Here is a 17,490-nt window from a genome sequence, read left to right as displayed (position 1 = left end):
ATAAAGTATCAGAAGAACTACAGATCTCTCCGTCATAAAGGCACATGTAAATATTTAGGTTTTGAAGACATTCTAAAAACACAGCTCTATGTGATATGTTTAAAAGAAAAAGGAAAGAAAACTACAATTACATGATGGGAACATGAAAGAGCTTCCTACAGAAACTGAAATTCACATACAAAAAGCAGTAATGTAATGCTAGCTACTACTTGCTGAACTTGAGTTCTAGCCCTGTTTAAGTCTATAAGGCCAAAACTTCCTACCATTTCAAAAGCCAACCAAAACCAAATAAATAAAAAAAGGAAAACGAATAAAACTGTCATAGCTCAATGCCAATAAAGCACTAACATAATGCTCAGAATCTCCTCTCTCTGCACAGTCCGAATTTTGTGACTGTCAAACCTAACATTCCATTCTTTCTGCTCTTATTCAGGGTAAAAAGGGTGAAGGTTTTTTTTGAGAAGGATTTTAGATCCACGTACAAAGCTAAACTAAAATCTTGAGACTGGAGTAATCCAAAGCACAACTACTTGCAGTTTTTAAACACTCATGAAACTTCTGGACACACCTCATTTCTAGTGAAGTCTTAGGAACAAACTGCTTTAAAATGTTGTTTTTGTTTGTTTGTTAAGATAAAACAGGCCTTTGCCAAAGTTTTTAAAACAGAATTAAAAAAAAACATTACTAATTGTTTCAATAAAATACACATTACAAGTATCTTGTCATGAACAACCATAAGCACATACTCTGACACACTTACAAAGCAATATTTTATCCTGACTGTAGTGAACTGAAGCAAGCCTTACAAGATCACCCTTAAATACAAGAACTTCAACATATTTTAGTAGGCCAGATGCAGCTGAAGTGATTAACGAACTACCTTGCAGAAAATGTTTGCTCCTCCATATGCAGTAAGGACCAAGAATAAAATGCAGAACAACACTACCATTATTACAAGACTGTACAATAAATCATCTTTGTTTTTTAAACAGTAAATCCTTTAAGGAGGAAACTAGTGAGAACAAGTTCTTTCCTTACTGTATATTATGAAGCTCCAGACTATTGTAAATACCACTATAGTCACTTACATCAAAAAGCATGCAAACTATTTGAACTTTAGTTTGTGAAAGAATGCAAACCATCATTTTCTGAATATTTTAAATACCTTGCAACATATCAACCGAGTTTACATTTTCACATATATTTCACAGCATTAGTCATAATCAGAATTGGAATAAACATAAAAAGTACATTGCAACATACCTGTGTGACCATGCTTTGTATATACGTGGTTGGTTGCTGCTGCTTTTGTTGAACAGCACTTTCTATTGCTACTTTCGCTACAGTGCTTGGATCCGCTCCAGCTGGCACAGCAACCATAGTTGCACTGCAACCAGCATTGTTGGGGTCACTGATTGTAACAATTCTAACTCCTACTTTATTTGGAATTCCTGGAACAGTTTCCCTGTCATTATCCTCTGCTGGCCTCTTTGCAATTTTGCATTCTGCTGTGCCATTAGTAGACCGAACTTCGGATGACAGGGTAGACTGGGACACTCTAGGTCCTGAGTGTGGAACTGCTATGATTTGATGCCCCTGTATAACAGAGGCTGTAGATTGTGGTGAGACAACTACACTTGGGCGTTGCTGAGGCACATCTGAATTCAAACTTGAAGCTAGAGGTCCATTAGGTAAATCAGTGTTGGTACCACTAAGTTGCTGGGTTAACAGTTTCGCAGCCTCTTGTGTACCGCTTACAACAGGTGAACTACTCAAAGTTAATACAGGCCCATTAGAAATTCTCTCCCCTTGATCACCTTTGGCAGTATCTTGCTGCGTGGCATCCAAATTCCCTTGTTGTTCCACTGAAGATATCTCACCATTTCCTACATGATTGGAAGTTTTGTGATTTGGAATGTTTTTGCTCAAATGATCATCTCCTTTATCAAAATCACAGATTCCATTAACTAGGGGCTTCTTCAAATCACTTTTAATTTCCTGTGTGTCCATTTGTTCAAAGTTCTGCTTTCCAGGAGCTCCGTTCTCACCCATTTCTAATGATGGCCCATTACTGACTTGTGAGCACTGATTGGCCTCATTCTGAGTTTTCCCTGAGTTAGAAGGAGGTAGACTGGAGTCACTATACTTTCTCCCATTTAAAAGACTTCCCACCTGCATTTCATTTTCTTTTGCATCCCCATTGCTGGTGTTTGCAGCTCCTCTTCGGCAGGAAGGATTCTCCATAACTTCAATCTTACGTTCATGAATGTGTAAACCTGTTGCTTCCTTTGCTTCTTCCTCCTTTTGGCAAATTATTTTATCACCTTTGAATGGGGGAGCAGCAGTACACGGTGATTGTCCAGCTGAAGGTGCTTGAGTAGCTGGAAGTGTTTGCATCTGTAGCCCAACTCCTGTCTGAGCCCCACTCACTGCAATTCCAGCTGGAGCAATGATCTGAGTTGCATTTCCCTGACTCACAGTTGCAGTAGCAAAACTCGTATTTGGCACAACTGTTATCGTAACCTGGTTGCCAGTAGTCCCTTGGAAAATAGTTGCTGGGCTGTTTGAGATCAACTGACCCGGTAATATCTGTAAGTTAGAAATGGGTACTGTCTGTACTGCCCCTTGGGGCTGGACTGCACCCTGGACCAGCTGTTGTCCAACTAGCAGCTGCTGAGCTGAAGACTGCCCTTGTACTCCAAAACCTGGTGTTTGGTTATTGGCCATCTGATAAACCACCTGAGGGCTAGGAGCTCTTGCATTGTTAGGTGGAGGAATCTGCGGAGCTGGGAGTATAAGCTTCCCCCCTGGAGTTGAGGGGCCTCTTTTTGGAAGAAGCAGTTGTTTTATCAGACTAGATTCACCAGAGTTAGGCTGGCCAACTCCTGTATTAGCTTGCTGGGACTGAACTTGCATTTGCATCGGTGGTTGTACCTGTTGCTGTGAAGATGCTGGTGAATGTTGCTGCTGCTGCTGCTGTCTCTTTACAGAAAGCATCTGGCTGACAGTAGGAGGGGGTCCTTGCGACTGAGAAGGGGTAGGTGAAGGTGACATAACTGTAGGAACTTGATTATTTGTAACCGGACCTGGAGATGGTGAAGAAGATGGAGTAATGCTTGGCTGTCCAGCCAACTGAACAGCCTGACCAGGAGGAATAGAAGCTGGATTAGCAAGCACTATTTGGTGAATGGCTGGTGCATATGTTTGACCTTGCTGAGCTGGCTGGCTGACAATCACTACGCTTTGCTGGGACGGTGGTTGTGGTTGTTGCTGCTGTGACTGCATCGGCTGCTGTACATTAGGTGGAACTTGCTGAGACGGCAGAGGCTTTGGCGCAATGTTCTGAAAGCCTACCCTAGAAGTCGGTGGGTTTTGGACACCTGCAATTGCAACCACCTGCCCAGGTGCTACTTGGAAATTCTGAACAGTGGTGGCAGACACAATGTTAGATGCAGAGGTTGTGACATACTGCTGTGGCGCTATGATGACTGTATCTTGTTGCTGGTTACCAGTAGAGGACTGCTGAGATGACGACTGCCCAGGTTGTGACGATGTGCTGATCAGCTGTTGACCCTGTGAAACTGCTGAACTGCATGCTGGTATGTTTTGTACTCTGCCAAATATATGACCCTGAGGTACAGCTTGTTGAATTACTGTAACAGGAGTGCCTGTAGGTATCTGTCCTGGTACCACCGCATGCAGTGGAGACTGCTGTTGAATTACAGGTTGGTGGTGAAGCAACGTCTGAGAACCAACAACAGTAACAGATGGCTGTGGCCCTGTACTGCTGTGATTTTGATTTGAAGCTTGTGGTGCTCCTCCTACAGCAATAGTAACAGGAACTCCAGACTGGGGAACAGAGCTCTGTATTACTGTGGCCTTCATAACCTCACCAGGTATTGGACCTTTATTCTGTATAACAGTCATTGGAGCATTTGGCTGCTGTGCATGAACAGTATTTTGTGGAATTCTAGAAACAGTCTGTGCCACAGTATGAACACCTTGAATTGGAAAAGACATCTGTGTTGCTGTCAAAGTTGAAGACTGGTTAATAGGGGTCCTTTGATAATGATTTCCTACGCTTTGTGGCCCGTGTGGGAGTCCTATTGAAATAAATAAGGTAGAAGTTTGAAAGCAAAAGTTAGTTCAAAACAAAGAATTTTTAAAACCCCAAGGCTCCAATTTTTAATTTTAGAGAAGTATTTTCTCAGCTATATTGCGTCTGAATAAATGATGCAGTGACTACAGCTTATCTGCTGACTGACAAGTTTAAGGGTGACACACCAAGTATGAGATCACATGCAAGTACAAACAGTAATACAGTTATTCAGAACTTCAATCAATAAAAGGAATAAAACCACTGTCCCTAACTCCAACACTTGCAAACTATTTTGGGTATTTTTTTTTTTCCCAAATTGTTCTTTGAGAATCAATGCAGAATACTCAATATTTAAATGATTAAAAAACCTGCTGGCGAAGGAGACGAAGACATGTCAGGAATTGAATCAACCCGAACAATTGGGGTAGACGAAGCTGGTTGCTGCTGATAGTACATCTGAATGGGAAGTGGTATAGCTCTCCTCTTCACTCCTACCACATGTATATGTGCTTGACCATTGTTAATTGGATCTTCTACTCTCTTCACTGTATGATTTGGAAAGACAGTTCTGCCAAACAGAACAAAAGTCAGTGTTAATAATCACAATAACTCTACCCTTTTACAGTGTGTGGATTTGTTTTGTTTTTTTTAAGTATTAATCTAATACTACTCTTACGTGCACAGTAACTTCACCAGTGCCTGCATCTTTGCAGTAAAGCAGAATTCTCTGAATGCTTCAGGGTATTCATCACAGGAGACCAAAAGGTCAAATAGACTTTGAACAAGTTAAGTGAAAACTACAGTATCTTCAAGAACTTCGTGAGAAAGAATTAAAAGGACAGAAGCAAGTCTACTAAGTATCTTGAAATGGGATGAAATCAAATTAAATTATAAACATATTTCAATTAAAATTTCAAAACTGCATGTCTTTCAAACCCAACTTAGTACATCTCTTCTCAAGGAACTCTTAAACTATGTGTTAACACCGCTAACACTGCATTACATACAACAGTCTCTTCTTTTTCTGCGCAAATTTTTCTCTTACCGCAGACATTTATAAAATCCAGTAGATGTTAGGATTCCACCTCGAGCTAATTTACTACAGGTAGAGAGGTATTCAGAGTACATTTCCGCTCGAGAGATTGAGCAATCAAGATTCACCTCAAAATGGGCATTCAACCTGAAGAAGAAAAAATGGACTGTGAAGCAAAACACAGTGACAGTACAGCTGTTAAAACATTTCTGATTGTATGAGAGAATTTAATAAAATAAAATTGCCATCTATTGTCTTGTCTAATGTCTGTTCCACACTTTTCACTTCTCATTGCTTAAAATATCCGAGATATCCAGTCAGTACCTTACTTACATAGAAATATGCAGAACAGTCTCCATATGTGCCTTTTTTATTGCATGCTCAGAAGCATAAAATATATATATATATATATATATATATATATATATATATATATATAGGATTTGTTTGGTGAGCTTTCCTCCCTAAAACCTTTATGCTTACTTCTTAATGACTCTTGTTTATCAAAAGATGGACTGAACAGCAGCTAATTCTTGATCAAACATTTCTACTCTAAACCTACTGAACACTCATGTATAAACCAATTATACACTAATATTGTCTTAATTCAAAACACAAGAAAAAAAAAAAACAGAGATAGAACAACCGCCTCAATCTGTGATTCTAAGAGATAGGAAGACAGGAGAAAGGGGACTGGAACTCTAACAGAGCATGCGCGTAAGACACACACTTGTTCCAGGAGTCACGCACTATGCAGGCATCATGAAATCCTCGAACAATCCATTCTGCCTGTCAATTTCTAGACAAATTTCCAGAAGACTCTGTATCTCCTACAGAAGAATCTCTACAAAGGGACACACTACCCAGGTAGCTATGAGAGATGGCAGCAGTTTCTATTTGTTGATTCTATTCACTCAAAATCCATTATTCCAGCCCAGAGACACACCAACAGTTCATCCCCAGCAGCACATGGACATAACTAACTGTTCAGACAATTCTCAAACAGTGGTACCTGAATACAGGCTAAGACAGAACAAAAATATGTTTAGGATATCAGCATTCCCTATGTGATGCTAGCACTTTGGAAAACTGTGCTGCATTCTCCTTTGTAGAGTCCCATAGTCCCCTAAGAGCTAAATGTTTCAAACAGAAAAGGAAAGGATTACATTCTTTAAATCATGTTCACTCAAAAACAGTGAGGTGCAAGTATAATGTCATTTCTCCTGCAGTTTAGTTACAATTTTATTACGACAAAAATTGAGATCACACTCTTTAATAGAAAGTCTAAGTACTAATTAAATCTGGCATATGAGACTAATGACTGTCCAGCTAGGTATATTCCATTGGTCTGACACACTATCACTGGTACAAGCAGCATACAGAAGGTCAGGACTTGCAATGGTGGAACATGAACTGCAATTAGCACTTCCTGTCACACATACGCGCTATCTTACAGGAAGGCTCCTACTCAGGCTAAACTGGCTTCTAATATATCCAGGACCATCAGCTTAAATACCTTTTTTTCCTGCTGCTTCCAAGAAATAATAACTTTTCTAACATCTACCATTATAACTGCTTCATTTTCCAGTTTCTTTAAAACATGCAATGAAAATCTACATGAATGTAAGACGCTCTACGTCAGCACTGAGAAAAACACTTGCAAGGGGCAAGTTCTCTGCTCCAGATTTGAATTCTTTTGATTTTTATTTTGTCAGCACAGATAAATACTATCTATTTACTAAGGAAAATTTTCAGAACTGCATGTTATTTTTTATTATTCACGGGCTCTTACCTATCACTGGAAGAAAATTAAGAACAAACTACTAGTAATACTCATCACTGATAGCTGCAGAAGCACACTGCACACAGACTCTGAAACCAAGCACTTTCCAAATCTTCCTGATTCTACAACACATGGTTCTCTCCATTACTTTTTGCCATGTGACAGTATTGCACAGTCACATAATGGGACCTACCTATACTTATTTTAAAGTCAAAACTTGCACTTTACATTTTATACATAATGCAAAATCCACCCTGCCTAAAACCTTACTTCTGCAAGCTAGACATCCAATGCTCCCTATACTTCAGAGAGAGAAAGCAGCAGCAGAACGTAATGTGTAATCTTCCCAGAAATCAGCCAGATGAAGATACTTGTTTTAACTATTGGGAAATCTCCCCCTCAAGTAACCAGAAAGCATCTTTGAGCAGCTATCCACTTGTAGATGGGTAAGCTGAGGTGTGGTGATCCCAACTTCAGGTGTTCTAGTTTAAATATTTAAACACAGTCTGTGAAAGGATTGCAAACAACAGCATGAGAGCAACATCAACTGACCAAGAAGAACCTTCAGCATTTCTCCCATAAAGATAATGTTTTGCTGGAAGTAAAAACACTTAAGCATTGACAAATTGTAAGTACTTCATTTTGAAGGCCATTGTCTGGTCAGCAAGATAACTGATGGACACGAGGTGTGGAGTAGAAGCAGAAAGGTCCAAAATGATTACCACCGATATTTAGAATGTGAGTAGATTCATATAAATTAAGTACAGTTCAGAAAGATGATGCTCAGTCTGCAGAAGAATCGTAAGCAGAACAATTTTCTTCTTAATATCTGGCCAGCAGCCAACAATGACAGTACTACATAAAAGTGAGAGAACTTGGAGAGGAGGTTTTAATATTCCCTAGGCTGCTTGAGATTTACAGTGATCACATGAGAGTTTTGCACAGTCTGTCTCTATAATTTGAGGACTACTTTTACATTGATGCTGTAACATGGCAAACATTACCTGATGAAAATACTTGTGAAACATAAAATGCTGCTTGACAGCTTAATAAAAATCAATGCAAGAGTTAAAAATCTAATCAAATCCTACTCTGAGAATTTCAATCATCAGCTATCCAAGAGTGAATGTGTCAGTTAAGTTTTTTCTTTCATACTCCTTCAATGCAAGAGCAGAATGGTTTTACTTCATACTTTTCAGAAAAAGTAGTCCAATAGTGAATAGAAGCAAGTCAGAAAAATCTGTGACACATGAACACAGGCATGGTTATATTTCTTGTTCATTAAAATATTTGAATAGAACGATGCACTCACCACTGACATGCAAATTTCTCACTGTCTATTTCTACTATTCCTGGTGGTGGAGCAACATGTGGTGCTGCTCTAGAGGCTGTAGGAAAGAAAAACAGTTTTGCTGAATGAAGGAAATGACTTTCATTGCCGTAACTTTCAATGGTACCATTTTTCTCCTGTTTCTGCAAGCAGGGTATTTCCAAATAAAGTAAGTCACACAGGTGGCACAAGGCACACCACAGATTCACTTCAATTTACCAAAATTAATCAGGCAATTTTCCAACTCCTAACTTGAAACAAGGTTTTTGTTGCAACATCATATTGATTTCTTTATTCACCCCTGTTTATTCCCTTAAGACACATTCTTTTTCAGCAGCTTTCACTTGGGTATCTGAATGTGCTCAAGAAACATAAGACATACAAGACAGTACAAGGGCATCAAGATGCTTACTTACATCACCCAATCAGGAACCTCCAAAGGACAGAAATCATATCTCACATAGAAAACTCTGCAGAAGAGCATGTTCCCTCGTAGTTATACTAACCTGCGATACCTGTTGCGTGTGCCTGTGAAGAACCATGATCCATCATGGGTGGTCTGGCATCAGGTACTCCTTGCTGGCTAACACACTGATGTTCAATGAGTTTAACAGCAGTAAGTGCATCAGGCCCAAACATTTGGATGTCCATAGAAACCAGACACACTAACGTATCTGAAGTATTAAATGCAAAACCAAAAATAGCATTAGGGCAATACAAATGAGGCTATGATGTTCTGATGTGCTTTAAAAATGTCTTGTGTTGAATGAAACCAAGCCTCCGTATGCTTCTGTAGATCTGTACTTAAGCTATTAATGGCATTTAAAAACTTCAGCTTCCACAGCTACTAGCATAATTAATTTCTTGCAAACACAAAGAATTACTTTGGTAAAACTTACCATTGAAATATACATCCCTAACCTGTGTGCATGCACACACACACACACAAAAGAAAGGCACATTTTTAACCACTGAACTTGACCTTTTCTAAAGTCTTTCTTCCCATAGTGAGAATAGTATATTTTGTCTTGCTTCTCTCTTACCTATGCTCTTCTCTACTTTAGAAATCTTTGTGCAGGCTACTTCTCCCATTTCTGTGAGCATGTATAGCACCTCAAGTGCTGAGATTACAAGCAGCACATCTGGTAGCGTGAGATGACATATGATCTCCTTGTAGGACTCTTGATCCACATATTCACAGATTAAGACGCCATTATCTTCAGCCTTACAAAGATTTGCCAAGATTTCCATGCCTGAAAAACAAACACAAGACAGTTCAGCAGCAATAATTGCAATTCTAATATCACAACAAGAATAGCTTGATAACTTACCTCTCATTTTCAAAAATCTATCCCTTGACATGAGGCATTTTGTAACAGTGTGAAACATTAGATGAGTAGTTTTGAAATCAACAGGATCCAAGAGAAGCTGATAGGAAAAGAAAAAACAAAAATCTATGACTAACACTATGCACATCATGCTATTAGTTCAAATCCTTGCATACACATTTCAAATATAAGATTTGAGAGTATTTAAATGCAGCACAGCTATATGACAATTATGCTTACAAAAACAAAATCCCGTGGGTTGGGTTTTTTGTTGTTTTGTTGTTATTTTTTAAAAGCATTTTTAGCCCCCTCATTCATTCCTACTCTGAAGTAGCTATCTCATTTATACTTTCCAACGAATAAGCAAAATAAGTTTACTTCTTTAAAGTCAAAGGTATACTCAAATATTTGAGCATCCAACAAAGAACGGAACTTGAGTAAGAGGCATTCCCTTCCCAAAGGCTACCACCACAACCATTCATCCTGTTTCTCTCCATTTCTGCTTCCTGATCAGATCTCTCAAGACACTGAAATGTGTAATATTCCTTCTCACTCATGAGAAAGTGGACACACAGTAAATAAAAGCAGCTTTTTCAGACAGTATGCCAATCCTTCAAGTCTCATTCTGTGGTATCTAGCCATTTAAATTAAATTTACCTGTTTTATTTTAAAATAATACAGCGCCTGAACATATCTACTTGTAAAATCTGTATGATTTATGTGCACAATGATGACAGACTGAAACTGTATTTTTTACTACTTTCAAATCTCTTTGAAAAGGACGTCTCATATCATTCAGGCATTATTCCCAGGGCCATATGACCATCACACTACTGTGTACTAAACGTGGCATGAAAACCTCCACCCCCTTTCCCAAACATATGGTTTTTAATTTATAACAAAAGGAAGTACAAAGCAAATGAGCTAGTACAGTCTACTGAATGTAACTGATTTCCCTCCCCCCATCTGTAAAACTAAACTGAAAATTATGAACTTCCTACATATCCCCATACCATCAGTCTTTTCCACGAGTCCATTTAAACAAACTAACACACGCAACCTGTATTTTACTTTGGGCTAATCACTATTTACATATTAAGAGAATCATTTATTTAGTGTTTCATTCAATGATCAAGGAAGAGCAATTTATTTAATTAACATTAAAGTAAAGCCTTTATCAAATGATATTTTAATTATGCTGTTTGGAAGAACATTACCTCTGCTGCAATATTTCCCAGCGTGTCAAGCCCCAACTGCCGTAGAGAAATAAAATGACTATGAGCAGAGAGTAGCAGGAACCGAAGACAAGTACGATTAGCTGCCAGAAGTTTAACATTTCCCTCTTCAAAAGAAAGATTACGTAAAATCACTGCAATCTGCAGTACCCGCTGCCCTTCAATATCATTAATGCCCAGTTTGCGAGGCGGATGAAATAAGGATTCCCAAATCCAGTCGTCTGATGGAATATCTACAAAGGAAATGAATATATTTTAGTCCTTCCTTTCCTATATGTACAAACACACTTATGTGCTTTTAGTCAAGATTTCTTACCTTGAGATTTGCTTCTGTCAGAAATAAGGTCACGTACTTCAATATCCTCAACAATATCTCTCCAAAACTGAAGAAAAAATTAGAAATATGCTTAATTTTTAGTGGATTATTTTTCTTAAAATAGTATTTTTATTTCCATTACTTTAAAATACTTTTGAATGGGAGAAAGCTTATTCTTTAAAAATTCCCCAGTACCTTGAGTCTTAACTTACCTAACAATAAGATAATTTTTCAGTCACGGAATGATATGAGAGATGTTTAATAGCTTACTTTTAAGAACCTCTTTCTTCTATAAGTACCAGAAGTATGCTTTCATGAGGCACCAACTCTACCCTGGATCTATATTGCTGATAGATATACTGAAACCACATGGACAGTTTTACACGAAAAACATAGAACTCATTTTCATTCACTTCCTACAAGCAGTGAAGCCCTATGAAGATGACCCCTCTGAGATTCAGAAAAACACAGCTCCTGCCACAAGTCCAGCACTTAAGATTTCTATTTGGAGAGACACGTTAAAGCTCTCATGTTTTCCACATCACTTTAAATCAATGAAAACAGAATCAACAACCACCACCACATCACCACCAGCCTTAATCGTAAAGCAAATCAGAATGCTGCAGCAGACCAGAATTCAAATTGCTTTACAGATATATGGCTGATCTGTAAATGGTTATGTTGATAGAACTGCTGAAATAACAATCGCTCAAAGGATCAAGTTTGCAAACTAGTAAAAACATATACTGGTATACACTAATATATATATATATATTCTAATGTATACGTTTCAATAAAAACAAACTTTCCTATGACTAATGTATATATTCCCAACTCACTAATGAAGTACAGCTACTCTACTAGCCATGAACACAGAATAGAAGCACATATAAATCTCAATTCAAAGGAAAGGATGGCACATCCAGCCAAACAGCAGGAGAAATCATGTTACGCAAACATAATTACTAAATTACAGCACTCATACCAAGCTTGCCACTATTACATTCTTAAAAAAACTGAATACTACACATTTTCAAAATAGGAAAGAAAAGAATTCTATTTTCCACTGCAATGCCAGTAAATGGCATCCAAATGCTTTTTAGTAAAGAGGATTGCTTGCACCTCATTTTAGTAAAGACAAGTACAGCTACATAAAGTCTAACTTCCCATCATTTGTGACAAACAGATTTTTCAAGTTAATTCTGAGGCAACCATGAAAATTCAAAGAAGACCAAGGCACGGAAGTTTACTGAATGTACTTCATTTTGACCGGCCTTTCCTGAAACTTGTTCCATAAATGTTGCAAAGAGCACACAAAAAGCCTATCTCCTGGAAATGCATCTGTCAGTTAGAATGCTTCCTTTTGGAAAAGACAGTAAGCCTTCAGATTTCACCACTGAAGAAAAATCCTACAAGCTTTTGAAGATCTGCTGTTTAATCAGTTAAGGGTTTTATTTTACTATATTTTTAAGTGAGATGCTTGAAGTCTTAACCCGAACCTCTGTGGAAGAGGACAAAGTCAAAAACCATCACGTTAAGACTGCTATCACACATTAAATGTTAAAATAGCATCATCATGTTTCAGTAGCTGAATCCTCCACTGATCAGTTTCTTTGCCACTCAATACTTCAGCCTATAGTCCAAAATGTAACGTTTTAAAATCTCAGGCAACAAAAAGTCTCAAACAAGCAATTTTTCTATCTACATAGCAAATCATAGAACCATAGAATGGTATGGGTTAGAAGGGACCTTTAAGATCATGTAGTTCCAACCTCCCTGCTATAGGCAGGGACACCTCACTCTAGACCAGGTTGCTCAGAGCCCCATCCAGCCTTGCCTTGAATGCTTCCAGGAAGGGGGCATTCACAGCCTCAATGAGCAATCTGTTCAGTGTCTCACCACCTTCACAGTGAAGAATTTCTTCCTGATACTCAGTCAGCTTGGACATTTTCTCACATGGATGAAAAATGAGGAAGTAAGCTTTTTGCAGATGAAGACACAACAGATACTGCTGAAATTACGGCCTCACAGTCTTAAAGATTAATACAGAAATACATTTCTGGATGAGTTCTCATCTCACCTAATACTTGCAAAACGTTAACAGACCCACCCTACATGCCTGAATAACTGAAAAACTCTCCTCATCCTTAAGGAGCAGTCTGTAAAACAATTCTAGCTGTCAGGTCAGATAAGATCTTTTTCTTCCCTCCCCCCAGAAAAGAACAGAATGCAGCTTCTTTTTCTGTAAGTTAAAATGAGAGAAACACCAAGGCACCAAAGAAAGTTTACCTACAGTTATTTAACTGTTACTCTGAATTGTTCCATTATACAGTCTTGTTGTGAGCACAAGATGCCAACCATTCAAACTAGAGATTTTTGTGCCTCAGGATTACTTAGAACATACATATAAGCCTTTTCATGTTCCCAAAGCACACCAGAAGAACACATGTGCCTCACTGCCTCAGTTCCTCGGTACCCAAGAAATCTGGAGGTCCCTTAAAGCCCTAAGGAGGAAAACCTGGAGGATTAGATTGGAACACACAGACAACATAACCTCAAAATTTATGAAGTGCATGTTTTCTTCTTTCTTGTTTATTTCTACATACATGATTCCTGTGGATGATGACGCTCACACTGTTTTATCATACTCTCTTCAGTCTAATCATTCTTACAAATAAGGCAGGAGAGCTTGTTTCTATATAGCGTATGGAAAAGAACCTAACAGATGCATTCATGACAGTTGATGATGACTCATGAGTGTTTAGGGAAATGCTATCAAAATCAGAAGGTCAGCAGTAAGTAATCCCCTGGCTCTAGAACCAGTTGGGCTCTAGACTAGAATATTCATTTCTTGTATCAATTAATACAGAGATATGAATACTGGTCTGTTCAGACAGACACACACCAGTATGTTCTTGGAAGAGGTAAAAAATAAACAGAAGCAAACTCAGGAAACATTATGCTACACCTTCCATTCAACAGGCCAGTAACTTAGCAGCTTAACTAACCAGTAACACGTTCAAAAATCCAAGTATGTAAGGTAAAACCTAGGATATCTGGTAATAAATGTAGCAATCTCAGAGATGGACAGCTAACCGTAGAAGGGACAAGATTTCCCAGGACTCGAGTTACTGACAAGTGTTTTGCAACAAATTCTGAATGTACAGATGGAAGCTTGATATGTTTTAATCACCACTCTGAGCTCCAATACACCTGAAGGCTTCACCCTAGACAGCTGAGATCTGTTCTTCTTTACTTACAAAAACCTTTAGAAAACAAACAAACAAACAAAAAACATCGTAGAGAATAAAAGCATATATAAGCAAAGAACAACATCTTGTTCTGAAAATTATCCTCTGGAATACTTGTGAAATACAGATATTTCTATACCTAAGACAGACCTTCACATTGGAATCAAGCATCCTGCTAGTAAATGATCAGGGGGGAAAACAATAGCCTCTAACGCACTAGGGTTACCTCAGTGTTTGCCATCTTGTATACCTGAGTAAAGGTGTTGAGACATCTTAAGTTCAGAGTGAGATTGCGGCCTCTATTCCTCCTCTTTACACGGGAAGAGGGTCCTAAATCACCTTTTTTGGGTTTAAGGAGACTGGCTTGATTGCTCTCAGTCCATTCAACATTTGTTTCCTGCCTAAGCAGGAAAGATCCCTGAAAAGAATGGGGGGGAGCAGAGAATGACAAGGTGGAAAATAGAATTACATGATCTAAATACAATGCTTGAGATCCACCTGTGAGAAAAGAACACGACAAAACACGCCAGCTTTTTTTTCCCCAAAGAAAAGGCAAAAGTGGAAAAGGATGGGTTAGGTCAAGCTGTCTGGGCGCTCATTTTAAAAAAAATATGGAGGCAAGAAAGCAAGCATCACAAGAAGTTTTTCTTCCCTACTATAAACTATGGATAGTTGCAATTTGATATCACGTATAAACAGAAATGAACAGAAAGGAAGTGAAAGTGTAGCTCTTTTCAACATTTATTCCTATATTTGAGTTTGTTAACTAATTTGAATATAAAGCTAAAACTTGGAAGCAAACAAGTAACGCTTGACTATGTGACATCCCAATGGTAAGAGATAATCGCCAAGAGTTAAGGAACTTGATTCACGTGCACAATCTGATTACTGTCAATAGACAAGTTCCTCTGGAGAAAGATGCACAAGATTACACAGAATTCAGTGAAAATGAGATTAACTAAATTTCTGTTCATAATAACCAACAGATGTTTGAGCCCACAGATCATGTAATGTAGCAGCAATCATGACTACTTATTGTCCAAGAAAAATAGTAGGGCAAGTGGAGCCAAGTCTGTGCTTAACAGCGTGATGGATCACTAAGAGAGAGAGGGGGGACATTTGAAAAGTATTTCAGGCACTTGCACTTGTAATGGTCTCTCTCTCAACACATCATATGAGTCAGACTCAAAGATTAAATGCACAGTAAGTTAAACTCATAAGAAGAGAATTGGACAACAAAATAACAACTTAAAAGTGAGAGAAGAAAACTGGAGAACTAAAGCATTATGCAAAGCAATAGAAAGCACAAAAATTGCATGAGAATTGACTTTGGAATTCCAACAAGAACTCCAAGAACTTAAATAAGGACACCGTGTCATTCCAAATAACTAGAGATTTAAGCTTAATGGCAGGAACAGGAAACCTTAAAAGGAGCAAAAGCAACAAACTAACACAGCTATAAAGGAAAACAGCAGGCATAATTAAAATGATACTCAAACTCTGACAATTAATGGAACAGAGAGTAAGTATGTATTTGTGATATCTGATTTAGTTTAGAAGCACTTTACAAAGTGAGAAAGTATCCAGCACAACATAAAACTGAAACTATGAAAAAAACCTGGAAAACGTCTAATGCAGAGAGGATTGGTAAAAAATAAGTACAAATGGATTCTCTCTAAGTTTAGTATTAAATAAAGAAATACACCACTTTTCATCTTCACCTTCAACAGGACTATCAGTGGTGTCAGAGGATACAACTCAAGATGCATATCCCTTCTTTGTATGACATTATCAGGCTAGCAGACTGTTCTGAAAAATTCATGAAACTACTGACCATTTACAAAGCTACACAAAAATCAGTGACAGCTTACCAGGAATTGTGAAAAATGAAGTGGTTATATATAGAAAAGAGAAAACAAAGCAGCAGTAATAAAAGACTGAACACATGGATATTTCTATTTGCTCCTAAAATGCCAACTAAGGAAAAAAGATGGATAAAATTTAATCTTTTTTTAACGGTAATTTAAAAATCCTTATATGATTAAAGAGAACAAAAACTAAAGTTTATCTTAAGCAAACGTTAATTTGCTCTAGAAGCCATTTGAGAAAATTTTTAATACATAATTCTGTAATTACAGCAATATATGTGTATTATCACACATAAAGACGTTGGAGTGCAGAAACTCCTGTACAATCTGAAGTTTTTGTTTGTATTTATGTATTATAATAAGCAGAAGAAGTACCTTAGGAAAAAGGTAATTCAGTAATTGCGGCTACAGATGACACATTAAATGTTCTAAACATCTGACCACTTGTATTCAGTACATTGCATTTGAGAAGCTATTTTCAGCTCACTAAAATGAGGAGTTCAGGTTTTTTTGGATGTTGTTTTGGATGTCCTTTTTCTTTTTCTTTCTTTTTTTTTTTTTTTTTGAAAAAACAGACATACCAACACTTAACGTTCATTTCCCAACAACAAAAATTAATAACAGTTTCCCTATGAATCCTGAATTTAACCCCAAGACAATTGTCACAAGTTCCAAGACTTCCAGTATTTCTCTGCAAAACAAAACCAAAAAACCAAGCTCCAACAAACGAAAAAAACACTGATATCTGAGGGTAACATTTACGAGCTCAGCAGGATTTCTGTCAACTTAATTCCGGCTAGCTTGCTATTTATATATTTGAGAAATAGCTCTTTCCCCTACTTTCTATTCACCTCCACCCTTTCTATTCTCATGCTATCACAATGCCCTTTTAGTTCATAATTCTGCTCTTCTCCTAAGAACTTTTTTTTGCTTTCATCTTTACAGAAAATTCTAATCTGCTGCCATTACAGTAGAGAAACAAACTTGAACAATGACTACAAAACCAAATGAACAACTGGTAGTAAAACAGAAACAAATCAACAAGAACTGATTAAAAAGGTAATGTGAGCAGTAAAAGCAGGGAGCACACACTCAATAACCATTCTATTAACCCTAAAGGTATAAAAAGTAGTTTAAAAAAACCCCAAATGCTCTACATCTACCCTGCCAATCAAATATCTCCATTCTATGTCAGGAAGTTCCCATCATGTTTTCTGTTTGAATACATTCACAGCTGCAGTACAAAA

The 17,490-nt window shown here is 37.7% G+C and overlaps 1 protein-coding gene across 3 annotated transcripts in view; it reads right to left on the bottom strand.

Moving 5' to 3' along the window:
- The window catches only part of ARID2 (AT-rich interaction domain 2), a 102,506-nt gene that overhangs the window by 20,442 nt on the left and 64,574 nt on the right, over positions 1-17,490 (bottom strand). For all 3 annotated transcript variants that reach the window (XM_072360457.1, XM_072360466.1, XM_072360477.1), the window contains 9 exons: positions 11,125-11,191; positions 10,791-11,041; positions 9,577-9,673; positions 9,289-9,498; positions 8,752-8,919; positions 8,228-8,303; positions 5,145-5,279; positions 4,468-4,667; positions 1,264-4,103 (listed from right to left, as the gene is read on the bottom strand). In XM_072360457.1, coding sequence (XP_072216558.1) covers positions 1,264-4,103; positions 4,468-4,667; positions 5,145-5,279; positions 8,228-8,303; positions 8,752-8,919; positions 9,289-9,498; positions 9,577-9,673; positions 10,791-11,041; positions 11,125-11,191 — 4,044 coding nt within the window. The remainder of the gene's footprint in view (positions 1-1,263; positions 4,104-4,467; positions 4,668-5,144; positions 5,280-8,227; positions 8,304-8,751; positions 8,920-9,288; positions 9,499-9,576; positions 9,674-10,790; positions 11,042-11,124; positions 11,192-17,490) is intronic.

Source organism: Excalfactoria chinensis, chromosome 1 (assembly GCF_039878825.1).
Source record: "Excalfactoria chinensis isolate bCotChi1 chromosome 1, bCotChi1.hap2, whole genome shotgun sequence".
Lineage (NCBI taxonomy): Eukaryota > Metazoa > Chordata > Aves > Galliformes > Phasianidae > Excalfactoria > Excalfactoria chinensis.
Note: the sequence above shows the minus strand (reverse complement) of the source record. Positions and strands in the feature narration are given on the sequence as shown.